We start from the raw sequence: 22,737 nt of genomic DNA on the forward strand, positions 1-22,737 counted from the left end.
AAGTGTGGTCCACGGAGCTCTCCTCTACTATTTCTTATTCTTAATCATATTATTATTATTATACATATTTTATTTATGTCAGCCCAGTCCAGAGAGATTCGGGGCTAATCCCCGGAGATCCGGGGCTGTAGCCCCGAATGCCCAGGTCTCTCGACGCGCCTGCCGGTAGACTTTTCTGATCGATGTTACAATGTTCGAGGCTGAGTGTGTGAGCGATTACGGTTAGGCAACAAAGTAGCAAATGTACGAGGCCACGCTATTTCGCAGATTTTCCAATGATCTGCTGGATGATCCTGTAACTGTAACTTTAAGTTTTGTAATCCTATCGTAACTTGCGCTACAGTTTGAGTCACTAAAGTTGACAGTCTCAGGGGATCCTATCGTCGTAACTTGTGGTCTCACAATTCGATGGGCAATTACCCGCGAAAACCACCGCGAGGGTGTGCGCATGCGTGCGCATGCTCAGTAGCGAAGAGAATCACATCTCGATGGGTCGCTCATATAGACAGGACACCCGCCCGGTGGCTGTGTGTTGTTTGGCGTGGGCTGCCTGGCGCGCAGGCATAGCCGACTGAAGACAACTCACTTTCGAAACAACCCACGGTTAAAACTAACGTTGACAGAAAACGTCTCTTAATTACCAACCATGGAGGACGCACTATCGATCATTAAAATGGAGGAGGACTGTGACAATTGTCTGCTCAGTGAGGACGGGGTAGTTGTGTTTTCTTCAGGTGCTTTGGATTGCAAGGTTGAGACCGACTCAACTGGTTGGTCGTCATCATATGCCTCCTCTAATGGGACATTGTCGACAACAGAAGCAAAGGTTTTCAAAGAAGAGAACTGTGAATCGTTACTTTTCCCGATGCCCATCAAATGCGACATTGAAGAGACAACAGCGAAGGCCGAAGACTACCTGGAAGAAAGTGGTGATGGTGCTTTGAAGAGTAAGAGATGTGTTCTGATTAGGCTATTGGGGTTTCCGGCGTTAAAAGGGCAATTTTAACGCAGTAGGCTATGTGAATGGCTTTTCGACCATTTTCATTGTGTGTGTGTGTGTGTGGGGGGGGGGGGGGGGGGGGGTGTGTGTCGGGGGGCTTTTCAGCGCGTCAACGGCAGATGTTACCCACCATTGCAGAGAGGTTTGTGATGATCAACACCTTTCAAAAGTTGCCTCTTTTTAACCACCCTGCTGTTCTTGTTTTTACCAGTAGGTGGAGCTGACCCCCTTTGCACAGAGCAGACCTCCTCATCTGCAGGCATCAAAGCTGAACTGCAGCAGGTACAGTGTAGGGTTTAATATTTTTCCCGAAAATGGCATGAATCAAATCCCGGGATCTGACGGCCCATTTCCCGGGAATCCCGGGAAATCCCGTTTTTTTTTTTTTTCCAAATTTTTTGATCTAGTCATGTAGAGGCTATAATTCAACTGTTCCTCCCAAACTGGCATTTTGTATCAAGTTGTTACTGTTTGTATCATTATTGGGAGAAAGGAATTAAGATTAAGCTCTCCTATCCACCAACACAATAATAATGAAGTGTAAGATGATAGCCTGTGCGCAGCATGCAGCGCTTATCAATGACGGTGGATTGTTGGTGGAGCTCACGACTTTCACCTATAAGTTTGATGCAACAGTGGGTTGGCTATTCTCCATTAAGGAATTGTGTTTGAGGTTGTGCGCAAATCATGGCACATTGTCCTTCACCTGTGGATAGTATACACGTCTACCGCCAGCTTCATGAGAACAATGTTTCACTGTCGGCTACTGTGATAAGCGGTGGGAAATATAGCCTATACGATGTCATCTCAATAGTGGAGTTCCGTGCATGGGATTTCATCTGGGTCAGTCAGAAATGGCAGTTTGCTTTAGCGCCAGGAAGAGTGTTTTTTCAAACAAGAAAACTGGTTCATCATAGGCAGGTATGCATGGCTAAACTGACTTTACCATTTGCCCAAGTGCTATCGTTTTCCTCTGGTAATAGCACCGGGCGTCACTACAGTTAGGTGACCTCGCGCGCATAATAAACCCATTAAAATATAGGCATAGACTTCAGTGTCTTTCAGAGCAATATGAACCAATCAGCTCGGCTTTGCAACTAAACAAAATACTTTCCTGATGTCTACTTAACTAAAATAAGCTGCATTTTGTCTAATATTTGGAGACATCGCCTTGCCCTTTCTGCAGAGCGATTTTGGGAAGCGCCTCTCTCTCGTTCTCTCTAGTTCTCTCGCTCACACACAAAGCGACGCTTGCACTCTTCGCAAGACATATGTCACTTGACTCATCTTGTTGGATAGACCAGCCAAACTTGCAAGCTAGATAGCCAATAGTTTCGATTGTGCTGCTTGGGGAGGAGGCAAAATTGGTACAATTTAGGCTGCATGAAAGCATAGGCCTACACATTAACTTTCACGTTGTGCGATGGATGGAGACAAGTTTGGAATCGCTCCCTCTCTCACCCTCTCTCGCTCACACACACACGCGCGACGTAATTCTCTGCACTCTTCGCAAGACACTTGACTCGTCTTATTGGATACCATCCAAACTTGTAAGCTAGATAGCCAATAGTTTCGATTGTGCTGCTTGGACTGGATGTAGGCTATTTAAACTGTTAAAATTTAGGCTGCATTAAAGCATCCACACGTTTCAACTTTCACGTTGTGCGATGGGTGGAGACAAGTTGGGAATCGCTATAAGTTAGAGATTTTTTTTAAACATGGGCTGGCAAGATGTAAATTACCTGCACTGCTTGAAAAAGACGATCGACTATGAGCCTGAAGTGTTACCGCTGCTAGATGGCACTGTTGCTTATGTTGCTGGGACAACAAATAGACACGCACTTAAAATTTTTTCCCGGTTTCCCGTCATGGCTTTCCCGGGAAACGGGAAATTGTTTTGATCAGATTTCCCGGGAATCCCGAGTCCCGGGATTAAACCCTAGTACAGTGGTGCTTCATTCATTCAGGGTTGCCCTTCTCCTATTACCACACACACACACACACACACACACACACACACACACACACACACACACACACACAGCTGATTTCCTCATTTTCAGACTTCAAAACTGAACCCTGTAAAATTTCACGCCTGACCTGAAAACCACCACGAGTTCAATATTTTAAACCTTAATTAGCGGCTGTGGTGCATATGATGGCGACTTATTGTGGTGCCATAAGAGTGATTCTACGATTCGCCTACGCTTTTGGCAAAAGCAAAATGTCAATTATCAGTATTTTTTTTCAACTAAATTACCTAGATGTTTACATAGTGTATATATTTAAGTTTCCAAACAAACAAATTGCCAAGCTTAATCTTAAATCATTTGATAAATATTGTAATGAAAGTGAACATTTGCTTGATTATTTTGTCAACAGTGTTATGGACAAATACTATGTCATTTCAAACATATATAAAAATACTACAGAGTTGAAACAACATACCTTTGAAAGTGCTTATGTCCCTTAGCAATAATGTTGTCATTCATCTGTGCAACTGATATAGAAAATGTGATTGTTGAGCTTCATAAGTAGGATTTTATGATTCACTGTGATACAGACTGACACATTTTTTTAATTATAAATCCCTGAAACGTCTGATTTGAATTTAGTCACCCTCCTTACACAAGACTTCCTTCTCCAGAGATAATCCCTAGTGTCTGTTCATAGGATTTTTCCAACAGATAAGGGATCAATAGCTCAAAAACACTTTCAAAACAGTCAACCGTGTTACTCAACTGTGTTACGGTCAACAGTGCAGGGGAACAAGTCAGCACTTTTTTAGGAGAAAAAACAGAGCAGCCAAACCCATCTCCCTAGAACACAAATTATTTTGTTTGTTTGTCTGTCAATATGGAGACAAATTGGCAAAAACATACTCCTCCTCCACTGTCATCAGTGTTGCCAAATTGGGCTGGTTCCCGCCCAATTGGGCTGCTTAGGATGGCCGTGTGCGGGTAAAAATGGCATTTATCAGAAAAACCCGCCCACTTTTTGCCATAGAAATCAATAGAATTGGGCGGGATTTTGTGCTTCTAGGCGGGTTTTGAACATTTTTTGGGCTGGAAATCATCAGCCTCATCTGGCAACCCTGACTGTCATAGCTAATTGTAACACCATTGACGGTAACACGGCTTGACGTTTCAGCCATTTTTATGGTGTTGTGCTAACTGAGGACCTCAGAAGTTCCACCACAACACCTTAATCAATTCATGTATTTGTATGCTTTATCTGTGTTTTTCTACATGTGATTTCTAATTCAGATTCTTATGAATATGTTGATAACACAGTTGACAGGCAATTTTCCCGCTATGAAAACATGAAAAAGAATGGATTAAATTATGGAAGGATGGAGCTCAAAACTTACCAAAAAGTCTTCCCATATCCTGCCAAAGAGGTTATGACATCACGTGATGTTATTCGTATGGCCTAAGACCAAACCATTACTGATTTATGGAGGGGGTTTCAGACTGTGACACGGTTAACACAGTTTTCGTGGACACACACAAAATGGAAAATTTCATGTATAATGGAAAGGACAGTGGTCTTTCTGACAGTTTTGTCATATTGTGACAAATTGTCAAATTGTGATTACTGTGAATCAACATTTGCAATCGTCTTGGGCAAAACAAGTTTCTTTACATGCTAATATGAAGACTGAATCTGACATTTGGAAAACGGGACGGCATGAAAACGCCCAAAACTAGTATTAAATATTCATTCTTGCTGAGGGAAATAATGCCATGTCTACACTTCTGTATTATATGAAAGATAAATGTGTGCTAATGTCCAAAACATCATTGGACGCAGTTAATAGCTAGTGGAATTGGCAAATAAAATCCATGGACTTAAAAGCGCAGCCGATTCGTAGAATCACTCATAAGCTACTTGCAATTGAGAACATAATCGCTTGCAGATACGAAGTTCACAGGAAATATACAATTAGCGCACATGCCAAAATGTGTCCTTTGGTTGTAACCATTTGTGGGTTTTAGGGTCAAGATGGATCAGCCGTGGCTCCTGTCCTGAGCTCTGAGATGAATCATCCTCATCCAGATCTAGTGTCACGGTACCAGCTGAAGAAGATATCAGTGAGACTGGTAGACTGCTGTACAAGACTTCGTCAAGAAGGAACGAATGGCAAGAAAAACAAAGATGGGGAGAAACCTGAACCTGGTAAGTTATCTTACACACACACACACACACACACACACACACACACACACACACACACACACACACACACACACACACACACACACACACACACACCTCCTCAGAGGCAATTTTCAATTTCCCAAACCCTACAGAAGATCACAGCAAACAATCACACAGTATGAGACACTCAAAATACCTGATGAATTGGTGAGGGTAATTGTGTGCCCTTTTTGTACTGATCTCAATTATTCTTTTTATTTACGTGCTTCTGTGGTTTTGTCCTGTTAAGTTAAGATAAACTCGCTTGTTTTTCACCACACATGCTTGACACCATCTAAAGTAAATTTGTTTATCTTGGTCTCTTCAGATCACACCACATGGTTCCAGTGATCCATGTCCTTCATCTCTCTTGAGACCAAGATAAACAAATTTGCTTTAGATGGTGTCAAGCATGTGTGGTGGTAAACAAGTGAGATTACAAAAAAAGTGTATCCTCTCAATAGCCAAGCATGGTAGTGGGACTGACATGGTTTGGGGATGCATGAATGCTGTCAACATTGGCAATCTGAAATACACCTAAAAGAAACATGCATGCATGTCAACATGCACTGTGACTACTGAAGCAGATAATGATATTCTCCATAGGATTGCATTCAAATCTCACACCAATCTATTTAAGCCAGATGCACACTCAAAATGTAAAAGTTCAATGCAAAGAAAGGTTGAAATGCACACTGATGACCTCCCTTTTAATCCCTTTTCATTTCAAGACTATTCAAGCCAACACAGCCCCTTCTCTACCGGATTTTAATCTGGGGTGTACTCACTTTTTGAGTACATGTTCAAACATTAAAGGACCAGTTCAGTCAATTTCAATATGCTGTTGTATTGCTCAGGCTACCCTTTACTTGTCAGTACCCGGTGATGCCACATTTTTCGGCTAAGCCCTTTCCGAGATATGAGCTATTCTAATGGGGGCAGCGTTTGTTTACATTTTTTTTTTTTACAAAAATGAACATAGACCTACTCCAAATATATAAAAATGATTTTTTGAAATGTAAACAAGGCGCTGCCCCCATTACAATGACCAAGATCTCAGAAAAGGCTGAAGAAGAAGAAAAAAAACCCTCAGGTACTGACAAGTCCAGGGTAATGTGACCATTACAACTGCATGTTGAAATTGAATGGCTGTATTTTATTTTTTTCTGAGTGAACAAGACATTTAAGCGGTTAAATATGTTGTTAAAAGGTCACTAATCATGTTGTCAAAGAGAAATTTCTGTAATGCTTTCCTATGAAAAGATATACTCAAAAATCTGCAAAAACTGTGAGGGGTGTACTCACTTTCGTGATATACTGTATTTGTTAAGTGGCCAGACTTCTCATTTCAGAGTGGTGATCTTTAAGAGGGTGAATAATCGTCAATGAAGACATTTTGAAGAAGACTCTTTGAGTCTTTGTAAGATTTAATTATGAACACAAGTCACAAATGTACAATGAATTCCCTAAAACTGCGGAGTTGAAAGAATTTGAACACAATAGAGGTTTTATGCAAGCATTCCCTTCTGTCTGTTACCCCTCTACAGTACCGCCGCGACCGGCCTAGGGCCGTCCTGACCCCCAGTTTGGGAAACATTGGTCTAAATCATGTACTCAATGCTAAGGTTTAGTCTTTAAAGAAGAAATGAAACGAATAAATATTGTTGGAATTTTACAGTTTGTGCTGCATATTACAAAAGTTCCAAGCTTTGTGATTAAAACAAGATATTGTGTGTGTAATAATGTATCCGGGAAGTCATGTTAAAACGTGCTCAAAATGAACAATATTTTGTCCAATAGTGCAAATGTATTGTCCAATGCGTGACGTTATAAGGTTGACACAGTCCAACTCCGAACCCACAACGTTATAGTAGTCAATGGCGGCGTCTATGGCTAGTAAATCAAAGCACAGTGGAAAATATTGTGTTCGTGGCGGTCCAAATGGTACAGGTTGCAACAAGTACAAGCTTCACTGAAGGCATCTCTCTGCACAAGTGTCTTTAAGTCAAAATTACTGGAACTGTTGCTGACAAGGAGAAGGCAAAACAACGCTGACCGTGTTGGAGGCATCTTTTGAAGTGACCTAGATGTTGTGCTCCGGGCGTTTTCCACCCCTCCTGTTGTTTACCTTAAAAAATCTGGAGACCGTGGACATGGTTGGAAATACACTCCTAGGCTACCACAAGCAGTGTCTATGGATAGCAGGTGTGCTGACGGATATCTCTAGCTCGAGTGCGACCACGGGTGAGTCTGGCCGACAGCCACTTAGCAGGATAGCAGCATGCTAAAGATGCTATTCCTCTCTGCCATTGTAGCACCCTAGTACTAAGGGTCCTCGGTCAATGCGCTGCGGGTCGAGGTGTTTCGTTACGACTCCATGGCCGTCGGTCGTGGAGTTATTGCTTTATATGCAACGAAATCGCCCCAGCATCCGAGCACGAACATCTGTGTTGTGTAGTTATGACTCTATCCATGGCCGGCGGTCGTGCAGTTCTTGTGTTATGCAACAACAGCCCCTAAGCACGAACATCTGTGTCAAAATATACCTACCGACTTCCAAATTGTCGTATAATGATGGGTATAACGCCATTGTTTATTAAGATTACATTAAAACCATGCTATTGAGCTACTTAAGCATACGTTTTTAAAGTAGCTGATAGTGCAATTTCGCTAGGTTTCAACATGTCAAAGACAGAGTGCAGCAGCCAAAGCATCGTCCCCCCCTTGTCACGTTGCCATAAACAAAAAAACAAGTATGCCGCGCTGGTTGATCGATAGCCTAAGTTGTCGGCATAATAATTGAGATAACGCCATTGTTTAATAAGATTTTAAAGCTGGCTTTCAAAGTGCCACTTCGGTTTCAACCTGTCAAAGACAGCGCGGAATGTCACATGATCTGAGAAACCGGCAGCTGGCTGGCACCCTAACATGCTCCCATATTTTCCAGTTTACCACAGCACATAGCCTACAGCCTACACTAATAGTGTCATATGATTGATAATATCTTAATAATGATCAGCGTGTAGCCTTCGTGTAGCCTAGTAGGAGCGCGGTGCTGTTTTGTGCCCGTCGATCCTGTGCCGAATATGGCATATCTTTCCAATATGGCATATGGTGGTGCATCATCAAAGAAAAGTCTACTCGGCTTATTTGTGAGGCTTATATTCAACGTGAGTCTTTGTCACATAACGTTAGAGGTGTGTTCTTTCGACATGTCGATATTTGTATCTTAATGTTAGTTCCTTTATGAGATATGGGTCCTTCAAATGTATGATATTTCCGCAGCCAACCATACTCGCAAAAAGAGGGTGTCAACCGCATGACGTCACGCCCCTGTAAATATTGTCGCACCAAAGGCACGGTTTTAAGTTGCCGTTTCAACAAGTTATGTCCGGAAAAATTATTTAAAGTTGGATTGATGTTTTAGAAATAGGCCCAATATTTAATGTGAATAATAGATGAATATTCGTTTCATTTCTTCTTTAAGTGGGTTCATTAAAGGCTTACTGGACAATTACACATGTTTTTATGATTTAATTATTAATTGGTAATGATATTTTGTCTTAATTTGTTTTTTAGTCTTGTGTGGTGGGCCAGGAACGGAACCAATTACATCTGTAATTCCCCAATCCACGGCTGTCCCAGTAATAACGACGCATGCACTAACAGAGAAACACTGCCGTTCTCTTTGTGGTGAGCACTTCAATGCCAGGACAAGTCTGACAGCACACCAGCTCATCCACAGAGGAAAGAAGTCCTACGTCTGCCAACACTGTGGCAAAAACCTTTCAAGTGCAACAAAGCTCAAAGCGCACCAACACATTCACACAGGAGAGAGGGCCTATGCCTGCCAACATTGTGACAAAAGCTTTTCAAGCGCAACAAAACTCAAAGTGCACAACCGCGTTCACACAGGAGAGAGACCCTATGCCTGCTACCAGTGTGGGAAATGTTTTACAGTGGCAGCGACTCTCAAAAAACACCAACGCATTCACACAGGAGAGAGGCCCTATGCCTGCCAGCATTGTGGCAAAAGTTTTTCACGGGCGGAGGATCTCAAACGACACCAACTCATTCACACAGGAGAGAAGTCATATGTTTGCCACCAGTGTAGTAAACGGTTTTCAAAGGCAGAACAGCTCAGACGACACCAACTCATTCACACAGGAGAGAGGCCCTACCCCTGCCAGCAATGTGGCAAACATTTTTCACGGGCAGAACATCTCAAAAAACACCAACACATTCACACAGGAGAGAGGCCCTATGCCTGCCATCAGTGTGGTCAACGTTTTACAGTGGCGGCAAATCTCAAAGTACACCAGCTCATTCACACAGGAGAGAGGCCCTATGTCTGCCAGCATTGTGGTAAAAGTTTTTCAGCGGCAGGGAATCTCAAACGACACAACCGCACTCACACGGGAGAGAGGCCCTATGTCTGCCAAAATTGTGGTAAATGTTTTTCAGATGGAGGGAGTTTCCGACGACACCAACGCATTCACACAAGAGACAAGCCTTAGGGCCTGTTCTCATATTTCTGGTGACTGCGTTGACGTGAACGCATTCAATTCATTTTCAATGGCATGTGACCACGTCCTCGCAAAGGCTCCTTGGATAGCGGCACGGCAACTTTGACAGTTGACACACGTCAAAAAGTAAAGCTGCCTCAAAGTTTATGGAAAGTGCTCACGCCAGACGCCGTGTGTCGTCCAATGAATATACAGAAGGTCGGTCATTATGAAATGAAATATGATATGAAAATATAATATGAATTCTGTAATGAAATCTGATACCCTGTGGGAAAAAATAAAATCCTTCAAAAAGGAAAATGGAGGAGCGTTTGATTGTCGGGGGAACCCAATACTTGTCCTTGACCTCATACAGGAAGAAGGCGCTAGAAAACGAGGCCTGGAAGAAAGTGGTAGAGATTGTTGATGTCCCTGGAGGGTGTCTCTTATCTGTGTTAACTGTACAGCAGAGGTGTGACCAAGTCACTGATGTGCAAGTCACAAGTAAGTCTCGAGTCTTTCCACTCAAGTCCGAGTCAAGTTACAAGTCAAGACACATCTGACCAAGTCAAGTCCAAGTCCAAGTCGTACCCCAGCCAAGTCAAGTCCAAGTCCAAGTCTCATTTTTTTTCAAGTCCTTAACAAGTCACAAAGGAATTTTCTATTTGCAATCACAATTTCGATCATAAATTCATTAGTATAATAATGAGACCTGAGTAAAAAGATGACAATGACTAAAACAGTTGCTGAGAAATCAGTCTAAACCAAACTACTGCTTGTGCTGTGTATGTAAAATGTCATTTCATTTCATTTTTTTCACATAAAAATACATTAAATGTGAATTTGAGCAACCATATGCCAAATATTTACTGTTCAGTGGGCAAATAGTCCTGTTTGCATGCATGCGTGCGTATGTGTGTGTGTGTGTGTGTCCGTTCCATCAACTGCAGAAGACCGGTCATCTAGTCAAGGTTGTATACAGACTCTAGCATCAAAACGGTAAGGGTAGGGCTCTATGATTAACTTTTTCACTAGGAGCACAGGGCCACAGCTTTGGCTGGGCCCAGGACCAAAAATTCTGAATGCACCCCCTAAATCCACACCCCCGAAACTACAAGCCTTGACTGTTTTAACACCGTTTAACCCCTTAATGTGCGGCTTTATAAATTCATTGTTACCAGTATGGTAATGACCAAGTTGTGGTGCATTATTAAAGGGGCTGTGCTGTGTCATAGTATTGTAGTGCTATGGTAGTTAGATTTCAATGTCTATTACAGCGTGCCTCTGGAGGTACGGCACGCATTAAGGGGTTTAATTTCAATGAGGAAAAAAATAGACTAAGCCAGGGATGCTGAGGTGGTCCCGGGGAAAGTTTTTTTCAGACATTAGGGAGGCATATTACACTTCCGACCTGAAAACACGGATTCACACTTTCATACAGCCGAGGCTGCTATGTATGAATTTACCCACAAAGGCCAAGGGTTAAAGTAGTTCATGTCTTACAGGTGCTACCCAACCCCCCTTCTCTTTACTGTAGTGTACCACTCGACTAATGTAAACATTTTGGTTTGGCTTTAAAAGATGCCATTTTTCGTAAGGTACCATATTAAGCTCACCATTCTCATCAAGATATGACATACAGCAGGGGTAATCAATGAAATATTCCTCCCAGTGTGTGTGTGTGTGTGTGTGTGTGTGTTAGTGTGTGTGTGTGTGTTTGTGGGGAGGGGGGATACACATGTGAGGCAGGATGATGAGTTAACAGCACAGCTCAGCAGGCAGCCCTGTCTCAGGGTTCACTTTATCTCATTATCTGTAAACCAAAAGCTGACCACTGACAGTGAACCCACCAATGAGCGCATGGTGCGGCACACTATGCTGTCTGCTGTCTGCTGTCTCGCCGCAATGACCCATCACGAAACATTTTACTGAGTCAAAGTCCGCGCTAGAACATTCGTTTCTTTGCAGGATGGTCATCCACGTCTCGTTATATTAGCCTACTAGACTTATTCTCGGGGTTTATTCGCCTGCACGCTGCCGTAGTTTGAAATAATGCAAATTAGGCATAAACGTGGCGTGAGAATGTCAGTTAACGAGCCAAACGTGTTCTGCGCTTCTACAGTATAGGAAGAAGTACGGTGTATAATGCCCTATCCAACATTTCGCTCTATTTTTTTCTCTAAGTGGACGACTCTGCCCTGTGCCGCTTGCAGTAGGCTACTATCCAGTTACTGAATGCCCGACGTTTGCAGTCAGTCAAATCAAAATGTGTCGCATTGTTGCCTGTGCCTCTCACCCTCGTCTCGCTGTCCTCTCTCAATCGCCCTCCCCTCCCCCTCAAAGTCACAGTTCACCACTGTGCACGACACAGATTGTAGCCAAACAAAGTTCTGATTCTATGTTTCCTGATTTTTGATTTGGAAAGCAAGGTTTAACATGCCAGTTCTCCAGTGCTTGCGTCGTGCTGCTCTAATCTGTCATTTCCAAGCAACGGCAATTGTGACTCCAAACTTCCAAAAATTACCAACCAAAACATGTTCGAACTGTGAGAAACTTAATATAAGATTGAGTCGACGCCATGAGATACAAGTTCCACGAGCGCAATGACTGGGACGGGAGCAGCGCGAGATAGGTTGTGCACAGGGTGCTTTATCCACGGTAAGCCGCATGCATGTCTCGCGCCGCTCAGCAATAACGTGCGTCGGCTTGTATTTCTTTAGCCATGGACTAGACCCATTGAATGAGCCCAGTGAGTTAGTCTGTGAAATAGCGTCCTGATGCCCATTTAATAAGGTTAAAAATAGGCTATTAAAAGAAACGTTTAAACTTTGACTCTAACCCACTACAAGCGTGAACTTATGCCAGCTGTCTCCTAACTGGAGTCCCCTCAACTTGCCGTCACATTTCTTTCGTCCACACGAATGGCGGAAATTTCCCACAAGCAAATGCATGCTTATTGCACTTATTATACAATACCTAGGCTACGTTTAGCTGTGTAGGCTATGCTCAAACTCGGTTGGCAAATCTGCATCTCCATTGTCTGACACCCCATTAATAACTTTATGGCGGACTCTTCCACAACCAGCGAAGTAGCCTACCTGATCCAGCTTAGTCTCATACAGCAGGTGGGAGGTTGTTTTTCAACTTTAAGGTTTTTTTTAATATAGGTCTACTGATTTCAGACATCGCAAAACGCATTATGCTTCGCAGCAGCATTGGTGTGTAGCCTACAGACGTGTGTTGCACATCACAGCTCCCCACCACACACTCTTCCTACAACATTGATAGAAAATATTTTGTTGATCGGAGTGTCGAGATTAGAGATCAGATCAAACTTCCATAAGAATGCAAAACGAGTTGGGGTGAGAGGGAGACAAATTAACTTCCGCGATGGTTTAAAATGTGGGCTATGTTTGTTCTGGAGACTCGGAGATGGTGTTTCACTGTTGCCGCTGCGTCCAGGCTGCATAGCACCGCTTACAGCAATGACGTGATTCAAACAAAGAATGTGGGCGGGCTGTTGCATTCTGAATACAAGGGTCTGACTTGTTACCAAAAAAAATATAGACCAAACGTGGCAAGTCACGCCAAGTCATTGCAAGTTACAACTGTCAAGTCCAAGTCGAGTCCCGAGTCAAAGGCGTGCAAGTCGAGTCGAGTCGCAAGTCCTTTCTGATCTTGAAATTTCAAGTCGCAAGTCTTCACACCGCTGACTCGAGTCTGACTCGAGTCAAAGTCACTGGACTCGAGTCCACATGTCTGCTGTACAGTATGATCATACATATCTTGGTAGATTAGCCCCTGATACTTTCAGGTGTAGCTTATGTGTAGCCTAAGTATGTGAAACAAAATGTAATAAATGCAGTAATAACTGGAAGCACTCAGAGAGTGCAGACCTCCCCAAGGAAGCTGCTTGATAAAACATTTGACTATGTTTAGGGTGACCACCCATCCCGCGTAGCGTGTGCGTGTACAGCGTTTGAAGCTGAAATTATGCGTCCCGCGAATTGACAGTTTGTCCCGCATAATAAGGTGTGCTCTAAGAAAAGAAAAGAAAAAAGCCTCTCTGAATTAGGCAGTCACGCAGGGGTTCAAAGACCCAGCTGCATCAAAGCAAGCCGGAGGTGGGATATAACTTCATTCCATGCTACTTTTTACCACCTTGCCCTGGCAGCAAACCGACCAATTCTTCCTTGTTATGCGTTTTATATTATGACAGCTAACCGCGAGTAGCGGCAGTTCTCAATACCGATGCGACGCGCACATCGCAACGCGAGCGAAATGTTGGCTGACTTTTTGTCCAGTTAGCCTACTTAGGAGAGTTCAACAACACTGTTCCACCTTGGATCAATGTGAAAAAAAGATACTAGTCCATGACTTTTGCAACAGAATGCGTCAGTGAAGCAGGAACTGTTACCTAGGTTGGTTTATTGCTAAATGCAACCCTTGTTGTGATTTTCACAGAGGACTAGATATTTCAACTACACGGTGCTACCCTGCATCCACGAACCCCGCTGGCATTTGTAACACAATAAACATAAGAGCAGGAATTATCAGCTAAGAATTGCTAAATCCAAATGTTGAAGTGTTTCCCCCAAATGCTGTGATGTAGCTTGCTAAAATTATTATTGTAAAATGTAGGCCTACAGGTCCTCAAAGGTGTAGCCTACAAAGTAGCATATGGGTCCTCATGAGCTAACAATTTGGCAAAACTGCAAGGTGTAGCTGCTCTTTTCAAGAGATTGAAATGATGTTCACTTATTGTTTCACATGGAGGTCTAGTCTACTGACAATGTCTAAATTGTCTAAATAGTGTTGCCTTTTTATTTATTAATTTATATATTTATTAAGACTGTGGGGGTTAAGCACTGATTACATTTTATCTATAGGCTACTTTATATTTGCAGTAGATAAAAACTACACATGGGTTGCATAATATTATGGCCATATATATGTATGCGCAATGTTTTGGTTAATAAGCCTGTTACCTATCCATACCTTGGCTTACTGAACAATCAGATGTTGTTCTATGATAATATAACAAGTAATTAGTAAAGATATTTTGTCTCCACACAGTACCACCTCGACCGGCCTAGGGCCGTCCTGACCCCCAATTTGGGAAACATTGGTCTAAATCATGTACTCAATGCTAAGGTTTAGTCTTTAAGTGGGTTCATTAAAGGCTTACTGGACAATCACACATGTTTTTTTATGATTTAATAATTGATTGGTAATGATGATATTTTGCCTTAATTTGTTTTTTAGTCTTGTGTGGTGGGCCAGAAACGGAATCAATTTCATCTGTAATTCCCCAATCCACGGCTGCCCCAGAAATAACGACGCATGCACTGACAAAGAAAAATTCTCTTTTAGGCGACTGCTTCCATGCCAGGACAAGTCTGACAGCGCACCAGCTCATCCACAGAGGAAAGAAGTCTTACGTCTGCCAACACTGTGGCAAAAACCTTTCAAGTGCAACAAAGCTCAAAGCGCACCAACGCATTCACACAGGAGAGAGGGCCTATGCCTGCCAACATTGTGACAAAAGCTTTTCAAGCGCAACAAAACTCAAAGTACACAACCGCGTTCACACAGGAGAGAGGCCCTACGCCTGCTACCAGTGTGGGAAATGTTTTACAGAGGCACGGACTCTCAAAAAACACCAACACATTCACACAGGCGAGAGGCCCTATGCCTGCCAGCATTGTGACAAATGTTTTTCATGGGCAATGACTCTCAAACGACACCAACTCATTCACACTGGAGATAAGTCCTTTGTTTGCCATCAGTGTAGCAAGCGTTTTTCACGGGCAGAACATCTCAAAGTACACCAACACGTTCACACAGGAGAGAGGCCCCATGTCTGCCAGCATTGTGGTAAACGTTTTTCACAGACAGGGGATCTCAAAAAGCATCAACGCACTCACACTAGAGAGAGGCCCTATGTCTGCCACCAGTGTGGTAAAAGTTTTTCAGACGCGGGGAGTCTCAAAGTTCACAACCGCATTCACACAGGCGAGAGGCCCTATGTCTGCCAGCAGTGTGACAAAAGTTTTTCACAGGCAGCGGACCTCAAACGACACCAACGCATTCATACAGGAGAGAGGCCCTATGTCTGCCACCAGTGTGGTAAGCGTTGTTCACAGGCGGGGGATCTCAAAAAGCACCAACGCATTCACACTGGAGAGAGGCCCTATGTCTGAAAGAGATCTGAAAGTACCCCCGACACATTCACACAGGAGAGGGAAACTACGTTTGCCAACAGTTTGGCAAATGTTTTTCACAGCCACCAAGTCTCAGACAACACCAATGCGTTCACACCGGAGACCAGCCCTACCACTGCCAACAGTTAGCGTTTTTCAGTGCCAGGAGACCTCAAATTAGACCAATGCATGTATGTAAACATGTTTGATACCCTTGATACTGGGTTGGCTTTACAGGCAAAGTGATCAACTGGTTAAAATCATACTTACAACAAATAAGTGTTTTTGTCGCCATTGGAAGACATACCTCATCACTGATGTCTCTGAATTGTGGGGTCCCCCAGGGCTCCATTCTGGGACCACTACTGTTCAGTCTGTATATGTTGCCACTGGGACACATTATCGAAAATAACTCCATAAATTACCATAGCTATGCGGATGATACCCAACTCTACTTATCTATGTCTCCCAATGACTACACTCCCCTTGAATCACTCTATAATTGCCTGGACCAAATTAACAAATGGATGTCTCACAATTTCCTCCAGCTGAACACTGCATAAAACTGCAGTAATTATATTTGGGAAAAGAGAGGAGAGACAAAAGATTGCTACTATCCTCGAAACGAAGGGACTGAAAGCAAGGGAAACAGTTAAAAATCTTGGGGTTCTCATTGACAGTGACCTAAACTTCAAAAGTCACATGAAAGCTATTACTAAGTCTGCATTTTATCACAATAAAAAACGTCTCTAAATTTAGGGGCCTTATGTCTAAACATGATCTGGAGAAGATAATACATGCCATAATTTCAAGTAAGGTTGATTACTGTAACAGTCTTTTTACTGGCCTCCCCAAAAAGACAATTAAACAGCTTCAACTTGTACAAAATGCAGCAGCAAGGGTTCTTACAAAAACAAGGAAGTTCGACCACATTACTCCAATTTTAAGATCGCTGCATTGGCTCCCAGTAAGCTACAGAATTGATTTTAAGGCAATGCTACTTGTGTTTAAATCATTAAATGGAATGGGACCCACATATCTACTGGATATGTTTCAGTTGTATGCACCAACCAGGTCACTAAGGTCAACGGAGAAGAATTTGCTGGTGATTCCAAAAGTCAAAACAAAGTGTGGAGAGGCAGCCTTTAGCTTCTATGCTTCAAAGCTTTGGAACCAGCTTCCGGATGACGTAAAAAATGCACCCACTACTGATAGCTTTAAATCTAGACTCAAGACAAAGCTGTTCTCAGATGCTTTCCCCTAGCTTAAATTACATATCATTCTTTTTTTTATTATTATTATTTTTATTTTTATGGTTTTTTTATTTTTATTATTTTATTATTTTTTTACCTTATGTTTTATCTTAATGTTTTAAATGTTTTTTTACTCTAATTTATTTCCTTCTTTCTTCCCTGTTTCCTTTCATTTACATTTGTTATTAACTTTGTGTAAGCACCTGTGTATGAAATGCGCTATATAAATAAACTTGCCTTGCCTTGCCTTGATGTGGATATAAAAATAACGTGCATATAGCCATTATGTTTATAATTAATAATGAAATGATAAAAAAGATGATTAAGTAGCATACATATAGACATTAAATGTTAAATAAATAACATACATAAAGCTACTAATGTGTTTGAGTGCATACTGTTCTGTATATGTCTATGTTTGCAGATGTACTGCATGTCTGCAGGTCCTGATCACACTAATTAATGCAGAAGCCATTTGGTTCGGCCACACGTGTGTGTGTGTGTGTGTTTCTCTTTTTTTCATCCTTTCTGGCTGATTTTTCGGTAATATGCATTTTGATAGCCGTGTAATGTGTATTAAGATATCTAATCCATACAGTCAGGCCAATGCCAGTGCTATTTTTTTCCGATTCGGATTCTAGTCCAATCTTATGTTGCAATATGAACAAAATTGCTATTTATTATTATTTTATTTTCATTTATTTGTTACTTTATGTTATTATATTTGGGGGGGGGGGGCATGAAGGGCATGAATGCAACATATGGTTTCATATAGTTTGAATTGTTAAGAATTTTCTGGTGTGTCAAACATAATCTTTGAAAAACAATAAAGCATTATGGGTGGCCTAATTTTAATGACGATCTAATAAACATTATGAAGAATAGGCCTATTGACTCTCATTGTAAAACGTTTTTTTAAATAATTGTGAATGAAAAACATAATAATAAACTTTTATTCATATTTATATGACCTGAAAACACAATTATGGTATGCAAGTCTGCTATTCAACTAACCAACATCTGTGAAGTCTCTGGCCAAAAGGGTGGTTGCTGTTTCTCTATTTTCTTTTGCCTTAAGACAAGAAGTTTTATCTTTTACTTGACATGTTTGGACGGTATTACTTCCATCTTCATCAGAGGGTTAATGGGATGTTGATGTGTGCTTTAAAATCAGCTGATGTTTTCAGAAATGTATAGGGTTGCCAACCGTCCCTTGAAATATGGTATTGACGAATAATTATTGTATATATGATAATGGTGAGACAAACTCTTCACACTGTTGAGCATGTGTATGATGAATGCTTAGAGATTGTGAGGGTGATTTGTTCGTGTCTCACCTGGGACAGGTAGATCAATACATGGTCGTCTTTCTTCTCCACTCTGTCCACCAACTCGATGCCCTTGAACTGGGAAAAAAATAAAACAGCCATTAAAAGAGACATTAGCCATTGTCCTCATGCATTTTTCACTCTGCTTATCATGCTTATCATGCGGCTATAATTAGTTTATGACTGCTCTAAGACAACTTGATCCTAAAACATAACCTGTCTGGCCACAACCTCTACTCACATGAGACTATTTAAATCCAAACGTAATGTCTCTTGATGCTACAACAAGCCACTCGCTGGTACAAAACTATGATCATCTTTCTCAACCTTTAAGAAGCTTGATGACTCATTTTCCTGCATTAAGTTTCATCCACACATTTGAAGTTTGCTACCTACCCCCTCAATATTATTTTACTCTACTGTTAAATGAAGCTAATGAAGACTCGTGAGCTGAACGCTGCTGGAATATGTACAGGACCGTGATGTCCCCATTCAGGATGGTAGGCCTACGTACAGGACAGTGATCTCCTCATTGAGGACCGGTGTCATTGCCTTGTTGCACTCTCCCTCAGTCCACGGCTTGGCCTGAGCTGTGACAGCCAAGGTGCTCTTGTCACTGGGAGTTGGGACGTTGTAGAAAAGAGCCACCTGCCACAGGGGAAGCACTTTTAACCACAGGACGATTTTTAGTATAAATCTGAATATGAAATGTCCTTCTCTGACTTCATAAGTCATTCCATTTTTTTGTTACGGGTACCAAAACTAAATTTAGAATTTTGAGTCAGACTCATTCTGGTAGATGTGTTTTTCATACTTTACTGAGATTTGTTTGGTTTGTGTGTTTTTTCTTTGACATTTCAAAACTCTTATTGGACACAGGAACTAAACCTTCCACATAGTGGCAGACTGACCCCAATAGAGGTGCAAGCGGAGTCCTTGGCCTCTATGCTGTACTTCCCAGCAACAGAGCCGTATATTAACGGTAACGACAGGCCTATGTTTATGGCTCGTTCAAAATGCAGAGAATCCCAAGAAACCCGACCTGAAACTCAGGGAAAGTGGGCGTGAACATTTGGTGATGCAATATCAGATTGATAGCCTATTTATCGAGGTTGATCTCAGGCGGAAGTATATAACTATGAGTTCCCGAACTAATGTTTTGTGTAACGACACACGCATCATCAACATGGCGCCCATGTATGCAACTTGCATGTAAACAGTATCATAAATGCTAAAATATCATCTTGTAATCACTATCAACAACACCAGTTAATGCCATTCAATTGCAGATGCACATATGTCAGTAATGCTGGTTGACTGTTTAATTTAGCTTACTTCAGCTAAAATGATATGTCATGGATGTGGAGGCTCAAGTGGAGGTGAAAAGAAAAAGAGGACCAAAACAAAACAGGCATGACTCAGTGGCGTTCATGCGCTTAAGTCCAGAACTCGGTTGTCACGTGAGCAGTGTCGTCAGCTGTCTCGAGAGCTCCCGAGCCCGTGAAGGCACCATAAGAGCTGGTCTCCACCACCAGCGAATCAGGCAGCTCTGAGGAGGATGAAGACCAATGTAGCACAGTGCCTGAAGAGGAAAGACAAGTCAAGTCGGTTTTATTGTCATTTCATACTACATATAGCCTACTACACTGTACTGTATATAGTGTGGTGTGAGACATCATTCCACCATGGACACCTGGTGACATGCATAGTCACCTGCATGGTAATAATAACTGTATTTGTATATTCCTCAGTTATCCACGTCATGTTATCCAAACACCTCCTTAGCCGTAAGCAACTGAACTGCTTTGAGCTGGAAAAACATTTCGCCTTTTATCTCCGCATTTGTATGACCCCCAGTGTTCAGAGAGGTAGGCCTACAGCAGTGTTTCTCAAAGTGGGCCCCTAGGGGGGCGCAGAGGTATTGGAGGGGTGTATGAAGTCAGAAGGTTTTTCTTTTTTTAATACTTTTCTGCTTTGCCATTAAGTCAACACATTCACTTTACAATCACACTATATTCATTAATTTATTCACTAATATTTAGCGAACATAATAGGCCATATACGTGTATATTTTTGTAACCATTTTGCTCGAGGGGGGCGCAGACACCCTCCCTTCCTCTGAAAGGGGGAATGGCACAAAAAGTTTGAGAAACAATGGCCTACAGAATGGATGCTTATTGTAGCTGGTGAATCAACCGGAACCTTTCAGGCACTTTCTCTTCCTGGACATTCGAACGATTAATTTTCTTCACTTGGATATTTTTTGTGCGTGCACAATAGTTACAATGGCCACCAAATATCTGGGAAACACTGATCTTTTTTCTTCATGTGCCCTACGTTTGAACCTGACTGTGCTTATTGTGTGTGTGTGTGTGTGTGTTTGTGCGCGCACATGTGCTGCAAAGATCTGACATATTCTTGGACTGGGTGAAATGAAGACAAGACATTAAGGTTAAGGTTTTTTTAAGCACACGATTGCCAACTTTGATCTTTCCCTGAAAGTTTACTAACTAATAAACTAATAAACACAAGCAGGTAAATGGAGTGCTTCTGGGTCTTCACCTTTTTTCCTTGGTGCTCATCAGTGTAGGGGCTCTGAAACTTGGTCCAGGAAGACAGCTGGGGCACTCAAGGTTGCAATTTTTTTTTAAACTTTTTTATTTGGCTACAATAAACTAATATTTTCTGGTATGGCCTAAGTACAGTCATTTTTACGGCTAAAAATAGCTATTTCTGGACATTCAAAATGGTGGACCATGGAGAAGTGAATGGTTGGCATGAATTCTGGAAATAAACAACTAAACATCTTACACCGTGTAGGCCTATCTTTAAGATGTGAGGATTCTAGAATAATGGCCTACTCGTTCAACGACGCGAGACCTTTATTTTGAAAAGTGACGACCATCTTCAAACTTTCGCAGATGTCTTTGTTGTCGTTGGCTTCACACCCGCCCGGTGTCTGTGTGTTGTTTGGCGTGGCGCGACTGAAGACAACTCACTTTCAAAACAACCCACGGTTAAAACTAACGTTAAAAGAAAACGTCTCTTAATTACCAACCATGGAGGACACGCTACGGATCATTAAAGTGGAGGAGGACTGTGACAATTCTCTGCTCAGTGAGGACGGGGTAGTTATGTTTTCTTCAGGTGTTTTGGATTGCAAGGTTGAAACCGACTCAACTGGTTGGTCATCATCATATGCCTCCTCTAATGGGACAATGTCGACAACAGAAGCAAAGGTCTTCAAAGAAGAGAACTGTGAATCGTTACTTTTCCCGATGCCCATCAAATGCGACATTGAAGAAACAACACTGAAGTCCGAAGACTACCTGGAAGAAAGTGGTGATGGTGCTCTGAAAAGTAAGAGATGTGTTCTGATAAGGCTATTGGGGATTCGGGCGTTAAAACGGCAATTTTAACGCAGTAGGCTATGTGAATGTAGTCTATTGAGGAGGGATGCTTTTCGACCATTTTCATTGTGTGTGTGTGTGTGTGTGTGTGTGTGTGTGTGTGTGTGTGTGTGTGTGTGTGTGTCGGGGGGCTTTTGAGCGCGACAACGGCAGATGTTACCCACCATTGCAGAGGGGTTTGTGATGATCGACACCTTTCAAAAGTTGCCTCTTTTTCACCACCCTGCTGTTCTTGTTTTTACCAGTAGGTGGAGCTGACCCCCTTTGCACAGAGCAGACCTCCTCATCTGCAGGCATCAAAGCTGAACTGCAGCAGGTACAGTGGTGCTTCATTCATTCAGGGTTGCCCTAGCCTGATTATGATCGACTTTCAAATCTCTTCGAGACTTGGTCTGACCAAGAGCAGAAAGCAGTTAACATTTCCCAAACGGCATTTCCCAAATGGCCTTCCTTGGTTTGCTAAGGATTGTTTGTTTCCCAACAAAGTGGGAGGAGTTCCTGTATTTGCGGGAACTCAGAAAGTGCTTGCATTGCTCTTGACCTGACTGGTAGCAACGCTGAAGCTGTTACATCACTAGGAGGGCACGGCCTGGCTAGGGTTGCCCTCCTCCTATTACCACACACACACACACACACACACACACACACACACACACACACACACACACACACACACACACACACACACACACACACACACACACACAAAAACAGCTGATTTCCTCATTTTCAGACTTCAAAACTGAACCCTGTAAAATTTCACGCCTGACCTGAAAACCACCACGAGTTCAATATTTTAAACCTTAATTAGCGGCTGTGGTGCATATGATGGCGACTT

General features: G+C 42.3%; 1 protein-coding gene across 3 annotated transcripts; it reads left to right on the plus strand.

Annotated features, from left to right (window-relative positions):
• The first annotated feature begins 530 nt into the window (after window positions 1-530).
• Window positions 531-22,361, plus strand: LOC134442486 (zinc finger protein 883-like). Of its 3 annotated transcripts, none has more exons than XM_063192638.1 (4): window positions 531-947; window positions 1,212-1,282; window positions 4,999-5,179; window positions 22,145-22,361. In XM_063192638.1, exons 1-4 carry the CDS (start codon window positions 647-649, stop codon window positions 22,249-22,251), a joined length of 660 nt encoding a protein of 219 aa, XP_063048708.1. In that variant the 5' UTR covers window positions 531-646; the 3' UTR covers window positions 22,252-22,361. The 3 variants fall into 3 exon arrangements, with proteins under 3 accessions (XP_063048708.1, XP_063048707.1, XP_063048706.1); XM_063192637.1 differs by lacking the exon at window positions 22,145-22,361 and adding an exon at window positions 14,971-16,091; XM_063192636.1 differs by lacking the exon at window positions 22,145-22,361 and adding an exon at window positions 8,780-10,129.
• Window positions 22,362-22,737: the final 376 nt, after the last annotated feature.

The sequence above is a fragment of the Engraulis encrasicolus genome, unplaced genomic scaffold, assembly GCF_034702125.1.
Source record: "Engraulis encrasicolus isolate BLACKSEA-1 unplaced genomic scaffold, IST_EnEncr_1.0 scaffold_173_np1212, whole genome shotgun sequence".
NCBI lineage: Eukaryota > Metazoa > Chordata > Actinopteri > Clupeiformes > Engraulidae > Engraulis > Engraulis encrasicolus.